Genomic DNA, 14,989 nt, shown 5'->3' with positions numbered 1-14,989 from the left:
GAGAATTTGTAAGCAACTCTGATGGAAAAGCCTTCTCCTCAAACAGAAGGAGTAATTCAGTCTGACTTTCCTTGCATGTTTGAAACTAAACATGTTGAAAAGCATAAGCAGTGTTCTGTATTAAAGAATGAGTTACTTTTTGACGTCCAATGCATTCTCTTTTACAGGTGCCTGATTCAATGTTAGGAGGAAAGTATCAGATAAGGAGTGGTGTAAGGAACACTACATGAAGAAGCATCAGTTCGTTTCCCAGTGGCCTTAAACATGAAGCAGTCTCAAATACTAGAGAGAAACATGACCTTGATAAAGACAAAGCACATTTTCTAGACAAAACTCACAGAGGAGTGATAGGAGCTCTGCAGGTCTTGAGTCCAGAAGTGTTGCTACAAAATCCCCAAAGTACCAGTCCTCTGAAAAGCCATGTTCATTCCAAATAGATGATTGAAGGTGAATGGCACAGCCTTTCTAGCAGGATGGTTTAAGGAAAATAAGGCAGGCAGAGAAAGCAGAGATGTTAATTGCCTTGTGGAAAACCAGCCAATTCTGAAAGCTGCTTTAGTTTGTGTCATTAAAGGAGTGTCTGTCCACACAGCTGGGAAGGAATCATTCCAGAAGGTGTTAATTATTATACTATGGATAAGAAATGCATAGAGGAACCATGCATTCTTTTTTCAAAGCTCAAGTGTGTGAGTCCATTAAAAGCAAGTCCATTAAAAGTCCTGCTCAAAAGCATGGAGCTCATTAATAAACTTATACTCAGAATCCAAAGAGAATGTGGAAAGAAATCTTAAGATAGATGGAATGCTGAATAGCCAAAAACTCGAAATACAGCACATGCAAGGAAAAGTGAGTTGATGTGATATAAAACTTAAACACAATGGAAATCAGATGCAATGCAAGAGAAGCCCTTTGCAAGGATAAGGTGAAGGTGTAGGTAAAGAATGTCCTGTGAAACATCTGTGTAGGCGTGGGGAGGCCAATCCAAGCAGTACCTGCACAGATCCATGTGGATTTTAACAGGAACTGATTGAAACAAATGCAGAATGTTGAGGAGGTTAAACTTGCATTACAGAGCAGAGTTATTATTATGCAAATACAGAGGTCCCTCAGCTGTTGGTGTAACTGAAAAGAATTTGAGAAGGCAGACAAAAGCAGAGCAGAGGTTGGAGGGGAAAAAAGATCAGGAAGAGCCTGTTTTACATGTGTGATAAATGGTGGTAGGCCACAACTCGTACTGTAACTACTTATTTACTGTCTAGAGGAAGGGAGAAAATAGTTTGGATTCAATCTCTTTAAGACACATTGTAACTTTATTTAGTAGCATCCCCTGAAAAGAGCCTTTCCCAGCAGTTGGTGAAGGAGTTACTGGAATGTTAAGCACTTTATTTGAAGTCACTGTTCATAGAAACAATCAGAATGTGAAGACATGAAGTGTGAGTCTTTCAGCTCTATGTGTAACACTGAAATAGAGAACATTTGGGAACCAAAAGGATGCCCTTGTAGTTTTTGGTCTTTCCGCCCAGGCAGAGGTGTGGCAAACACACACATTGCCCAATTACTGTGCTAATTTCTCCTCTCATTTATCTCACACTGTCTTGCCACCTGACAAGTTTTTATTTGGGATCCTGTTCTATGCGGGTAAATTTTTAATGTGATTGTAGGCAGGGGAGGGATAGTTGTGATAGTGGTGTTCAGGGATGGAGTCTCTTCACAGAAATGTGGGATGGCAAAGCCCAACTGCTCCCACTCAGCTGATTTATTTATGGAATAGGTCATCGCAGTGTGTGTAGGGCTTAAATCAACAGATATGGAAAAACTAACGCATAAAAAATCAAGAGGTGCATACAGCCTGTTCACTGTAGCAATGGCTCACACTTGTAAAGCCAAGGGTGTTGTAAGATAGGCTGTGAAGTAGTTCTGGAACTAAACTCATAGCTCAGCAATGCCTCTGCTAATAATCCTCTGTGAAAGTAAACAGATTTGCATTCCTTCTGCTTTGTTTTCCCCTCCGGGGAGGGTAAAAAGAATGCAAATTCAAAATCTTACTCTTGAACTCTAGGAAATTTTTGCCTAACTTTGAGTTGGATTTACAGAAAAGGTTATAAAATTATGATCACAGGTATGGTGCATTACATCAATACCGACCATGGCCCACTTTCAGAGATTTGTATGACATTCGAGGCACCAAAGAAATTTTTTTTGCAGTTTGCAAAAAACCTGATTTAAATGCATCATTCATTATATATACGTATATACACACAATATATATATTTACATATATAAATACATTAAAAGTTTGTTTTAAATTTAAAGAGGTCCTTATCAGACAAATGCACTTTGACCTTTTTTGCTTTTAAGTTACCAACTAATTTTTAAGGACCCAGTTTTCATGTTGAATGTTCCCAGGCTCCCTTTCTTTGCTTAACTTTGTTAATCTAGTTAAATTTGCCTAAATATATTTTGGGGGGAAAAAAGGTTAATTTTTAAAGTATTACAGTTCTAAAAATCTGAAAAACCGAGTCAGTAGATATGACAAAAATGTTTATGTAAAATCTTTTCAAATGTACTTTAATCTTTGGTGCTTTTTTTGCCTTTTTCCTGGAGCTCATGTGTTTGAAAGATGCTTTAAATCATGATTGAGACTTGTATTTTCTTGGTTTTAAGTGTGTAGATAAATGCATCTGTGTACATGCATAAACTGTGACCATAATTTTTTGTACCTGCATTAAACTCATTTTTGTTCAAGATGCTTTTCTTGGACACCACCATTTGTTGATGTCACGTGTTCAGTAGATACACTCTGGAGAACAGGAAATATGAATTCTTCTGTAGGTGAAAATTAGCAAAAACCCAAACACTTACCAGAAATATGGTAAGTGTAAATTAAATTGACCTAAGGTAGCAAGTGGGTGGTCACATTTTTAAGTCATGATTTTTACTTCAGAAGACATTGCATTTTCTTAAGCTCCTCTCTGATACCTGTTGGTATTCTCAGATAGTTGCAGTATTAAGCAACTTGAATCAGAAGGAAAGGATACTTGTGTACTGTGTGTGGGATAATTCTCCATGCTTTTAAGGATTCTTTAGTATGTTGAGTATTACCCTGTACTAAGCCTGCAACTTCTAGGGCTGACAAAGGTTACAGATCTAGATCTGAAAGCTGGTTTTTTCCAGGCATTAAGAAGCATTGTATGATATAATTGGAAATCCTTCAGATGTATCACTTTGATTCAATAAATACTAAAATCCATGTGTAATGTAAGCCTGCAACTCCCTTAACGCTGCCTGAAGTTACACATGAGCTTGGGAGCTTTGTTGGATCAAAGGTTTGTGCATTTGTTGTGGATATTGTGTTCCACCAACATTCCTCCAGTTGGCTGCAACTTGGATTTGGACTTTCCTTTTAAGACTCTTCTCTAATCCGATCATGTTTCACTTTAAAGGTCATGGAAGTTCTATTTCAAAGAGTTGCCATTTTGGTGGGCACCTTTCATAAAAAAAGGAATACTGAAAGTAGGTTGAAAGTGGTGATATCTGTGGGGAAGGTCACTGGTACTTTGGTTATTTAGCCATATTCATTAAAATTATATAAATTGTATAGTTTGGATAATTTATAACATTAACTTTGTGATTTTAATATCACATTGAAGGTTCAGCTGTACTCATTTCTTTTATTGTTTAACACCAGTGCTATGGACAAAAGACCCAAGAGGGTGGTAGTGTTACTATTTTCTTAATTTATTTGGTACTGTATAACACCTTTCTGATAAATGCAGTGTATGCATTTTGGGACTCTTAATTTGTAAAAGCTGTTACAGGTTCAGCAAGAAAGGAAATTTGTGCTTCCTTGTTGAATGTTAAATTATTTTACTTTGCATTTTATATAAGAGTACAAATTAAAACTGAGCCATCAAACTGCAATAAATCTACAGTAGTGTTTCATTTTAAAAACCTTTTGTACTGTACATAGATTTGTTCAATAAAACATTGTCTTTGTTGTTGATAGAAATTGATCTTGTCTTTGGAGAATCCCTCTGAAAATGCTGCTCAACCTTCATAGCTGCTGTGTTGTGTTTGGTATGGGAGAGTTGCCTGGCACCTGTGTGAGGATGCCAGGTCTTGATGGTCCAGAGGTGTGGATATTTGCATTTGATAAGCTAAGCTTCAAATAGGGGTGGTGGAGGGGCATTTAACTGCTAAAGTGATTTCTTAGGGCTCAAACCCCAAACTTGGGGCCACAGACAAGTCTGGATGCAGCTGTTTTAAGGTCCCTCTGCTTCTGGTTAATTGTCTTCATCATAAAATCGTACAAGTACAAAATGCTGCCCTAAACCTCTTGGAAGGCAATAATATATGGAGCTGTACCTCGTTTTTGCACTTCATGAACTTAGTTTGTCTCTGATAATGCTGCCAAGAGGATAGCCCTGTGTGATACACTTGTTTTTCACTGCTTGTTTGGTCCCCTTGATTGAATGGTGTAGTCCAGAGATAAAGACAGTGAGTTGCTTTTTTTTGATTTTGCTTCTGGAAGTTCAATACTTTAATCTGAAACGCTGGTTTATTTAGAATTATTGCAGTCCTGTAAATTCTTAATGTTCTTTGAGTTTCCGGTTACACAGCTGGATTGTGAGGACTAAATATTGAGCTTTGAGCCCAAGGGGACGTTGAGGTGCCTGGGTCAAGGAGGCATCTGAGAACTAGGTAGACCTCAAAAGACCAAAGAGGTGCTCAAGGGGGCTTGAAATACTCTTAGTTTAAGACAAAGGCCGACTGAGGTTCTTGAGTATGCAGGTAACTTTGTACATACTGAATTTTGTATGTTGGGAAGTTGAAAAGATCATTGGGAACTGTTTTTAGAATTATGTAGGAAAAAATAACCATCAATTATGACAGGTATAAAATACATAAATATCAATTTGTAAGTATATTTATATAAATAGAGATAAAGGTTGTGAAATGTAGTTGAGTGGGAGGTACAGTGAGACTGAATGTCCATCATATGGTTACTACCTGCTGTTGTCTATTTTGACAGTATTATTATTTATGTATTTCAGGCCATACATGTCACCTTTGGCTCTCAGCATAACCAACATTATTATTGTAAGCTAACTTGCTGAAAAATTTAGTGTAGGATTGCAGTGGTAGAGTCAGTTAATGCAGTAGCCAGTGTCATTTTAAGTATGTAAATATCCTTTACATTGATATAGTTTATGACTCTGCCCACCTACAAAACAGCTGCTTCTGCAGATGGCACTAAAATTTATTATGTGTTTGCTTGTATTGTAATTTCTTATTTATTTTGCTTAGTGTTTGAAGGAATTGTGGTGATTTGACCATGACTGGACACCAAAGCTGCTCTGTCATGCCCCTGCTCAACTGAACAGGGGAGAGAAAATATAACAAAAATCTGGTGGGTCAAGAGGATACCTTGTAATGACTCCTTGAATTAAGACAGCAGTTTAATATTCCAAGAGTTCTATTCACCTTTAGGTTCATGTAGGCTAATAATTTTCCTGTTTCTTCCCCTTTAGGAATGCTAGTTTAAATTCCTGCTCAATGCTCAAGTCAATTAAAAGTTTGTATAAAAACTGTAGGGAATTCTGACTTGTGAGAAAGGAAAAAACCCCTACTTCTGAAATAATTCCCTTTCTCCCACCACCACCTCCAAAGGGGAAGCACTTGCAAGGTGCATGTATAATCCTGCTGAAAGGGCTGGCCTTGATTTAAAACAAGATATTATTCCCTTGAAAGCTGCAAATCTAAAAAGGTTTGTTCAAATACAAGCAAAACGAATTTATATTTCTCAGATGCATTTTCTAATTTTTAGTTTGCAGGATGATAAATTCAGAATTTCAACAGCTAAATTAACATGGTGACGTAGGTAGTCCCATTTTTGAGGATTTTGCTCTGTAAGCTCCACAGATAAGCAGAATGATGCACTACATGTTGTGATGGAAGGTCTGTCTTGTACATGAAGAGGGTGCAAGTAACTGGATGTATGGAATGTAATTTGGCCCAGCAGACAATAAGCATTATTATGTTCAGTCTTTCCAGATGCTTTAGGACTCAGTTTTTATCTGAATGTAGGACTTGCAATTCATGGGCAAAATTGGGTCAGCTGTTTCTGGTTTATTTGGAATTCATTGCTCCAGCTCAAGAGAGCAGCTGTTCCTCAGGCTGGATGTGTGTTGGTTTTCCTTTTGATGAACCTGGAGATCTGCAGGGACTGTTTTTAGATTTCAAGGAGGACACAAGCATGTAAAGCATATGGATAGTATGGGGGGTAGGAATGTGTTCTCTGTTCATGTAAGTGTTCTGTCTTAGGTTTACATGATCTTGAGGGCAGGCATTTGTTACTACAGATCTGAACAGAGCCCACCACAGTGACCAGTTTGGTGGTTTGTGCAATAGCATCATCAGTAATTTTAACTTGAATCTGCAGGTGATGGTCTGTGTGTCTTTACAGAATGTAAGTCTTCCTGGTTTTGAAATCACAGGCAGCTTTAGCACCAAAATGTGGCCTCCTTACACACCCATATTAAAACATGGGGTTGATGAGAGGGCTCCTTTTTTTGCCACACCGACATCAAGTACTCATTGCCTCTTAATTTTTATTGGCACAACTGAAGCTCCTGCTGCCTTCTTTCCCCTTTTTTTGTTCATCTTTCCTCATTTTCCTTTTCCTCTCTCACTCATAAAGTGACCATCACTGGTTTTTCTGCCCCTGGCAGAGAAAATACTGCCAAGTGGAGGAGCAGCACAAGGCTGAGGCCTTGCATGTGGTAAAAAAAAGCAACTTTGACTTATAGAACTTAATTAGGCATGTGCTGTCAGATTTCCCACTCCTGGGGACGTGTATTCCTTGCTTGGCATTAGTTCTTAAGGGGTCCCACGGCTCCCTCAGTCACAAGTGGATGATTTGCTCGATGCCACAGGGGCTGCATCTCAGATATTCAAAAACAAGTTGGTCCAGCAACCACCACAGAATCTTGAAGCTTCTCAGTTGACTTCCAAAGGCTGTTTCCACCACGAGCAGCTGCCTGGACCCAGCAGGCACACTGAGCCATTCCCGAGGATCTGGCGCACAGCTGGATCCTGCTGGAAGCCTTGTTTGTAGGAGTCCTCCAACTCCAGGCACACCCTGACAAGACTGGGTGTGTGGGCTCTGCATCAACGATGGGAAACTGTCATTAAAGTAAACACTTGTGGGAGGTTTGCTTTGTGTTCGTCTTCGCTTGCGAGGAGGGGCCCTGTCCCTGTGCCCTGAGCCAGCGCCCAGGGTCAGAAAGGTGCTTCCTGGCAATGTCCCACTGGCCCGAGGGGTGAGGGGAGTAAAACTAGAAATCATAGAATAACATCACAGAACATCCTGAGTTGGAAGGGACCCACAAGGATCATCGAGTCCAACTCCTGGACCACCCCGAGGGTCACACTCTGTGCCTGAGAGTGTTGTCAAACGCTCCCTGAGCTCTGTCAGCCTTGGTGCTGTGCCCACTGCCCTGGGGAGCCTGTTCAGCCAACCTCTGGGTGAAAAACCTTTTCCCAATATCCAACCTAAACCTCCCCTGATAAAGCTTCACAAAGCAATTTCCTTGGGTCCTGTCCCTGGTCACAAGAGCGAAGAGCTCAGGTCACACAGCTGCCTCTCTCTTCCCTCATGTGGGTGCCTTGAGGTCTCCCCTCAGCCTCCTCCAGGCTGAACAGACCAAGTGCCCTCAGCCTCCCCTCATCTGGCTGCCCTTTCCCCATCTTTACTGCCCTCCTTTGGACACTGATGGCTCAATATCTTCCTTACACATCGCTGTGCCCCAAAACGCCCCAATATCGCAGGTGAGGCCGCCCCAGGTCAGAGCAGAGCAGGACAATCCCCCGCCCAGCCGGCGGGAGGGGAGGGCGGTTAATTACAGAGCTGTTTCATTACAAACCCTTCACACGCACATAAGATATAACGTATATAACGGGCTGGGGGGGCGGCCACAGCCCGCTGAGGTTCCTCAGGCTGCCATGAGGAGCCCGGACGCTCCGACACGGAACCTCGCCGCCCGCCGCCATTTCCACCCGGCGCCCGTGGTCGCACCGGGGCGGCGCTGCCGCGGCGGCCATGGCGGGACCGGGGCTGAGCGAGCGGGAGCGGGCGGGCTGCCGGGCCCTGCTGGAGCTGCTGAGCACCGAGGAGCTCATGGCGCTCACCGACACCGTCACCAGCCGCATGGTGCACCCGGAGAGCCGGCAAGGTGCGCGGGGGGGCTCCGGGCACAGCGGGAACCGCCTGCCGGGCCCTGCCCCGGGCTCGGCCCCCGTTGTGGGGGTGCCCGGGGGGTTCCGGGCACCCTGCCCGGCCGGCGGGGCTGTGTCTGCTCGGGGGTCGCCGCTGGGAGCCGGGGTTGCGCTGCTGAGGGTCTGGGAGTCGTTCAGGCCGAGGAACTCGCGGTGGCTGCTGGTGTTGCCCTAAAAGCGGCGCTTAAAGGAAACTTTTAACTTTTAAACGCTCCATTTGTAAGTTTTAGAAATCAATGCTTTTATCAGGCCGCGCTGCACGGTCACGGCAGCACAGCCGGGTGGCTGCCCTGCGAATCGTTTCTCCGCGAGGTTTTCACTGCAGGTTATTTGTCAGCATCACATGGTTATTCATTTTTCCTTCCCCGCCTCCCTGTTACGTATTCATGACCATTCCCAACACTTATTAGCATATATGCATGTCCTTATAAAGGTCGCTTGAGGGTCTTGGTGGTCTTCGGTGTCTTCTCTGTCTGAATCCCCCACCCAAGTTCTAAGTGACCGCTTTGTAAACTGCTTCAGGACAAGTTAAAAAGTACCTGGGTGTTGCCTCGCTGGCTGCCTCAGTTCCCCTCCCCGGTGCTTCTTTAAATCACTTAACTCTGTAGTTTTTTCGTTGTAAATACTGTCAGTTCTTGTTACATCTCTAAACCCCTAAACTAGGAGGTTTTTCAGCTTTCCAGCGCTTCTTTTTCCTCCCTTAGACCCCCCCACTCCTCCAGACAGCTCCTGCTGTACCACTTCAGAACGTATTTAAAGCTCAGGAGTCTCTCGCTATTGGTGTTAATGACATTTGCTTTCAGGTTTTGAAAGGGTAAAACACAAATCTAACACTGAACTTAGCTCTTCCCAGAACAGAACACTCCCGGTTGTGACCACCCTCCGTGGCTTTGCTGAGATTCGTTTCATAACCGTTATTTTTTTATAAGAGTTGTTTTATTATTTTATTAGGTTATTTTATTATATTATTTATTAGGTTAAGTTTTTTAAGCCTAACGCTCTCAATATGTTGCTCTGAAATATATTAATCCCAAAACCTTGAGTTTGTTTCATGTGATATAACTGAGACATGTAAGATTTGCCAAACCTATTTCTTTAAAAGGTCTTTTGCCTGTAGGCTTGTTCCTTGCCTTTTTGTCTAGTTTTTGCTGTGGTTGTAGGCTACCTTACAAGATTTTTTTTTTTAAACTTTAACTATTAGTTTCTTCTTGTTCAGATTAGGGGTTTTATAAGTCCTTTGTTAAGTACCAGCCTCAGTGCAGGTGAGAACTCTCTGCTGCAACTGCTTTAAAAATGAGTTTAAGTTTGTTGTGTTTCCGAATTCTGCCACTGACTGAGACCTTTGGTGCTAGAACTCTTGTTCAAGGAACTTCACAAGGAATCAGATTACCTTGGTTACTTCTCTGTCTGCATTTCTGTCCATTTTCTGTTCTCAGGGACATTTGAAAACTTGCATTTTCTTCAGAATAACAGTGTGTTCTTTGACCAAATCCTGTGAGCTACCCATTGATGCAGGATGTAAGATTCACATCCTGTGTTCAGAGGAACCATAAAAGCCTGATTTTCTTTTGCTGTGTAATCTTGCTTCTAAGAAGACAAGCTAGGTGCCTTCTTTTGAAATATCCCAGAGCTTCTCAAATGGAGAAGGAAACCAAGAGCAGCCTTTGCTAAAGGGCTGTGTGGTGACATAAAGCAGGAACCCCTCAATGGTTTCATGTTAAATGACCTTATGTTGAAGTTAAATATAGAAGTGCATTGTGTGCAAGAATTGTTACTCTTCTTGAAGCACTTGAGAATTATAAGCTCCTTAAGATATTTGAAGAAGAAAAATATTTGGAAGAAAAATTTGCATCCTTTTCATCAGTCTTAAATAATACATACTAAATTCCAAGCAGTCATGGATACTGGAATTAGGGATTACAAGGCAAAAAAGTATTCAGTAAAAACAGCACTGTTTTCCAAACATGTTTGCAAGTCTTTGGGTGTGTTCTGTGTCTAATTTGAGTTTTAATTGTGAGAGAAGCACCTGCTAACTTCCATTTCTTTGCTTGCAGAAGCCATTCACGCCATTCTGGTTTACAGCCAGAACGTGGAAGAACTTCTGAGACGCAGGAAGGTCTATAGAGAAATAATCTTTAAGTATTTGGCAGCACAAGGAATTCCAGTCCCTCCTTCCTTGGAGAAACATCTGCTCATTGACCGTGTGAGGCAGTTCTGGAGTGGGCAGCTCTCAGCTCGAGCCTTGGAGTCCGGGCAGACAAAACCGCATGCAGAGGTGAGTCCTGCTCTCTGGCAAACCTGCGGGTGCTCAGCTCTGCTTTGGCAGGATGCCCCGTGGAAATGTTGTAATCCACCTTCAAAATGGGGCCCTTCAGATGCATTTAGGAAGATACCAGATCTTTTTAACTCTTGGTTTGGGTTTGGTTGGGGTTTTCTTGTTTCTTTGGTTTTTGGTTTTGTTTATTTTTGTTTGTTTGGGGGTTTTGTTTTTGTTTTGGTTTGGGGTGTTTTTTTGTTTTGTTTGGGTTTTTCATTTTTGTGAGTTTTCTTTAATGACATCGTTTAAAGGTGTCTGTGCCAGTGTATCACTTGCAGAGCCCAGCGTTCTGCTCCGTTTTACACAGTATATTAGTGCATTTGAACTCTAATGCGTAGGGTCTTCTCCGGGCTTTTAATTTTTTAAATTGTACTGTGAAGCTAAATAGAGGATATTCCCAAATAACTTTTTGCAGTTACAGCTCCAACTGGATTTAGCAAATTTATGTATCATTGAATTGTAAAGTTTGTAGCAGTGCCAGGTCCCTGTGCTTTGTTTTCCTTTGATATTAGTAACACTTAACACAGTGTAACTAAATGTGTTTTGGCAATTCCAGCTATTTTGAAGATCAAAACTTTGCCATTTAGCAAATCCTGGTGGGTGTGATGAACTTTCAGTATTTTATTTGTCTTGGGTGTAACACAATTAGAGTTAATTACAGTTGATGGTGAAACAAATACAGCAGTTTCTATATAGAAGTCTCCAAACTTTTCATGGTTAATTACTTAAAACTTAAAACAGAGGTAATTTATTACTTACTAGATTTTGGAGTTAACAAACTTGGTGAGGAATACAAACATCGCCTTTTAAAGTTACCAACATCTTTTGGATGATTTTTGGGCAGTCTTACTACCAAAAAGGGCTAAATTTTAAGTACATCATGTGGGGAGAAAAAGTTCTGGAACACATTAATGTTTTGAGTTTCAGTTCTTCCTGGATTAGTTGTGCATTTTGTTATCACATCCCACTGACACAGGGAAAATTGGCATTATTCTGTCAGCATTAGGATTGAATATTCAAAAGGTAACTCCTCAATAAATACTATTTGTTCTTATCAGCTGCTTCTCAGCAGATGCAGAAAACCAACACAATTCACCAAATTAAAAGGTACCAAAAAGAAGAGGCTGAAGGGAACATGAAAAAGGAGAAACCTGTCAAGACAATTGCTTATTTTGTAAGCAATTTTCAGTAAATTCATGTGCCTTAATATGAGATTGGCTTTTTTAGGTTGGGTCTGGAACATTCTTTTGGAAACGTAAAGGATAACAAAAAGTTACTAACCCCGGACACTTTATTCAGCAGAAACTTTGTCTCAGTATGAGAATCTAGTCTCATGGATATTGTTGAAAATCCTTCCCCTGCCCCTTTTCACTAGAACCAGGATTTTCCTCTTTGTTTTATAAGGAGACCAAGACAAAACTGAAGCACTCTTCTAATTCAAAGAACGTGTCTAGGTTCTCTATATAAGATAATCATGTTCTTAAAAATAAATGAGATTTTACTTTGAGCTTTCTCTGTCACAAAACACTTGAAGAATACTTAGAATGTTCAAAATAAGTATGTGCATGATTTATGTTCTGAGTGGTAATTTTGCATTTTAAGGCTAAATAGTTCTAAGAAAAAAATTTTGCTTGATTGCAGAGTCAGGGAGAGGGAGAAAGCCACCACAAGATGACATTGGTGGTCTGGAGGACAGTTCTGTCAGTGGTACTTTGAACTCCTGACTCTCAACATCCCTTGGGAGTAAACATCTGAAGATACATGGGGACCACAGCATTTCTGGGAGGATGCCAGAATGAAATTCTGCTATGACACTTCGGAAAAGAACATGAACTAGTACGTTGGGTGCGGACATGGTGAGCCTGCGGCTGCTCTCCTTGGTGAAGGAGGAATGTCTTCTCTTCAACCCCAACCTGCATGGCAATGGCCTCAAATATGCCTGTCTCTCATGGCTTGGTGCTGGTGGCAGTGGATGGCACAGTGCAAGAGACGACACTTGTTTGGGCATCTTTGAGCAATCTTTGGATCATCAGCTGCCCTGTCAGGAATAACACCTGGAAAATAAAACTCGTGAATCTTAAAATAGTCGGACAGAACGATCTGGAGCCTGGGATGCAGATGAGAAACCCTCCATAACATATGAGCTGAACCAACTGAGAGAATTCTATGATGGAAGGAACTGACCGTGTTTGAACCTCAGAAATTCTGAGATTTTTTCAGAAATTTTTTCACACTGGGTGATGCTTGCACCCTTTTCGAGTAAGATTTTCTGGGTGGCACACTGAGATACGAAGTCTAAAGTATTAACACAGGGGATACTGTGGGCACCTTTCCAAAAGCTATCACATATTTCAGAGTATTACTTCAGGTTTTACATGCAGAGTGGAGTTAGTTTGGTTATCCTGGTACAAACATGGTTACATTTCACTGTGGGCTGGCAGGAGTGTAGAACAGGTGACCTGGGGTTCATGAACTGCACATTCCTTCTCTTCAGGACACCAGTTTAAACTCTTACCTGAGATGGAGTAGGAAGTCATTGACTTTGGGAATTTGGGATGGGCAGGTGTCTAAATGGACATCTAAGTCCCAAGAAGCTTTTGGAGAGGGCAGACAAAATTCTGTGAGTGGAGGGATGGAGGCAGCTGCCATTTATGTTCTGAATGTGGTTTAATGGGACATTGCAGGGAATTTAACACTGTTGAAGTCTTTTTTGTGTTTGCCTTTGGATGTATAACTTCCTTACCTTTTACCTTATGGTTCCAACTTCGTAATGAACACAGACAACTGTTGTTCTGTGTCCCCAAACAGACAGGTTGAGATGGTTGCCCAGGCACTCATTTCTGGCACTGGCTCTCTTGGATCAAATAGTTCATTCCATAACTTGCAGCAGCACTGTTATGAACCAAATGCTTTGATAGTTAATTGTATATATAATTATAACAGAGTTCTTTATATAATAGTTGTGATGTTTGTATGTTTCCTCAAAATAAGTATTTTGTGTACTCTGAGCTGCTTTATTCCATTGACTGGAAATCAGTTTGTTAACACTGGCTGGTTACAACAATAGGTCATACTAAGAAAATATCCAAATACTACTCAATAAGTGAAATTATTGCAATTATAGACCTTGATTTTTTTTTACTTTATATATTTATAAGGAATTAGAGGTGAAACTAAGTGGGAATGCCTCTTTCTGCACCTTATTTGGGTTGTTTGTGAGTTTTGCTTTAATTTTCTAGCTTCAGCAATTCATGTTGTGAAGATGGAAACATTCCCCATAAGAAACAAAACCAAAAGAACTCTTCCCACGTTTGTTAAAGAGGACAAATGGTAAAGTATGGGTAGGTGAGGGGAAACAAGAAGATTCAGGTGTGCATAGAACTGATTTTTATGAGCAGTATGGATCTTGTTTTCTCCTTAGAATTTTCTAAAATAATTTCTAAGCTAAAGTTCAAATACTGTGTTGGAATGTTCTTTGCCAATAAAGCAGCTGAGCTGCAGCTTCTTCAGCTACTGATGTATAGTAATTAAAAATCAAAATTTAAAATTCAGAAGAGTTTCCTTTTATGTGTTGAACTTTGCGCTAATCAAGTTCTGTAAAAAGAGAAATATAGTAAATATAAATAATATATCTTCAGTAAAGATATCAACAATCATAGGATTTGGCTTTTAGCCCATGCAATGTATTTCAGTGTTCAAAGAATTTTGCTTTTGAAGACTGACAGCAGTTTGAAAGTTTCTTTTATTTTCTGGAAACAAAGCAGAAATCTGAAGTTAAAGTGTAGTGTTTCTCTCCCAGCTTGGAATCAACAGGAACTGTTGTCAGCAGCTGTTTTTCCGGATGCATTTCACTCAGACCACCAGGTTTCGAGTGTGATGTGTTCACCAGCACAGGGCTCTTCTGCCTTCTGTGCAGTGATGACACACTTGCAGTGAGATTTCGAGTTTCGGTTTGTGGCTGATGTGTTAACACACTCTCTCTATCTCCTTCTCTCTCTCCTATCCCTTTATTTCTCCCTTTCTCCTTTTCTCCCTTTCTCCCTTCCTTTCCTTTCTCTCTTTCTCTCTCTCTTTCCCTCTCTCTCTGTTAACACCTGCATGCCACGTAAGTAAACCTGCAATACGGAGTGATACCAGCTGATTGCAAGGAATCCTCTTTTTTTTAGACTCATTTTCAGCTCAGCAGTGGAAAGGAGCGACCTGGTGTAGCTGCGAGGGTAATAACAGCGCTCTAACCAGCCCTGCCCTGTCTGCTGGAAATCCAGAGGCTTGGGAAGTCTCAGCAGGCGTCATGGCCTGTGGGTGACATCTGGTGGCAGATTCATTGCTTGCTGAAGGCAGTTCCTCAGCCCTTGCTAAGCATCTGAAAGGATGCTTTAAAGGTATCACCCCCTC

The 14,989-nt window shown here is 41.2% G+C and overlaps 2 protein-coding genes across 2 annotated transcripts in view; both read left to right on the top strand.

Annotated features, from left to right (window-relative positions):
• ZNF654 (zinc finger protein 654) overlaps positions 1 to 4,005 on the top strand; it is a 31,953-nt gene extending 27,948 nt beyond the window's left edge. The window contains 1 exon segment of the mRNA XM_032679786.1: positions 168 to 4,005. Coding sequence (XP_032535677.1) covers positions 168 to 175 — 8 coding nt within the window. The 3' untranslated portion in view covers positions 176 to 4,005.
• Positions 4,006 to 8,031: 4,026 nt separating this feature from the next.
• Positions 8,032 to 14,236, top strand: C2H3orf38 (chromosome 2 C3orf38 homolog). Its single transcript, XM_032680912.1, is given in 10 exon segments — positions 8,032 to 8,234; positions 10,332 to 10,552; positions 12,238 to 12,277; positions 12,280 to 12,437; positions 12,439 to 12,536; positions 12,538 to 12,575; positions 12,578 to 12,611; positions 12,613 to 12,710; positions 12,713 to 12,766; positions 12,769 to 14,236. Coding segments are annotated over 10 exon segments (909 nt in total). The 5' UTR covers positions 8,032 to 8,101; the 3' UTR covers positions 12,804 to 14,236.
• The last annotated feature ends 753 nt before the right edge of the window (positions 14,237 to 14,989 follow it).

This window comes from Chiroxiphia lanceolata, chromosome 2 (assembly GCF_009829145.1).
Source record: "Chiroxiphia lanceolata isolate bChiLan1 chromosome 2, bChiLan1.pri, whole genome shotgun sequence".
Taxonomy (NCBI): Eukaryota; Metazoa; Chordata; class Aves; order Passeriformes; family Pipridae; genus Chiroxiphia; species Chiroxiphia lanceolata.
This window is presented reverse-complemented; position numbering and strand designations above follow the sequence as displayed.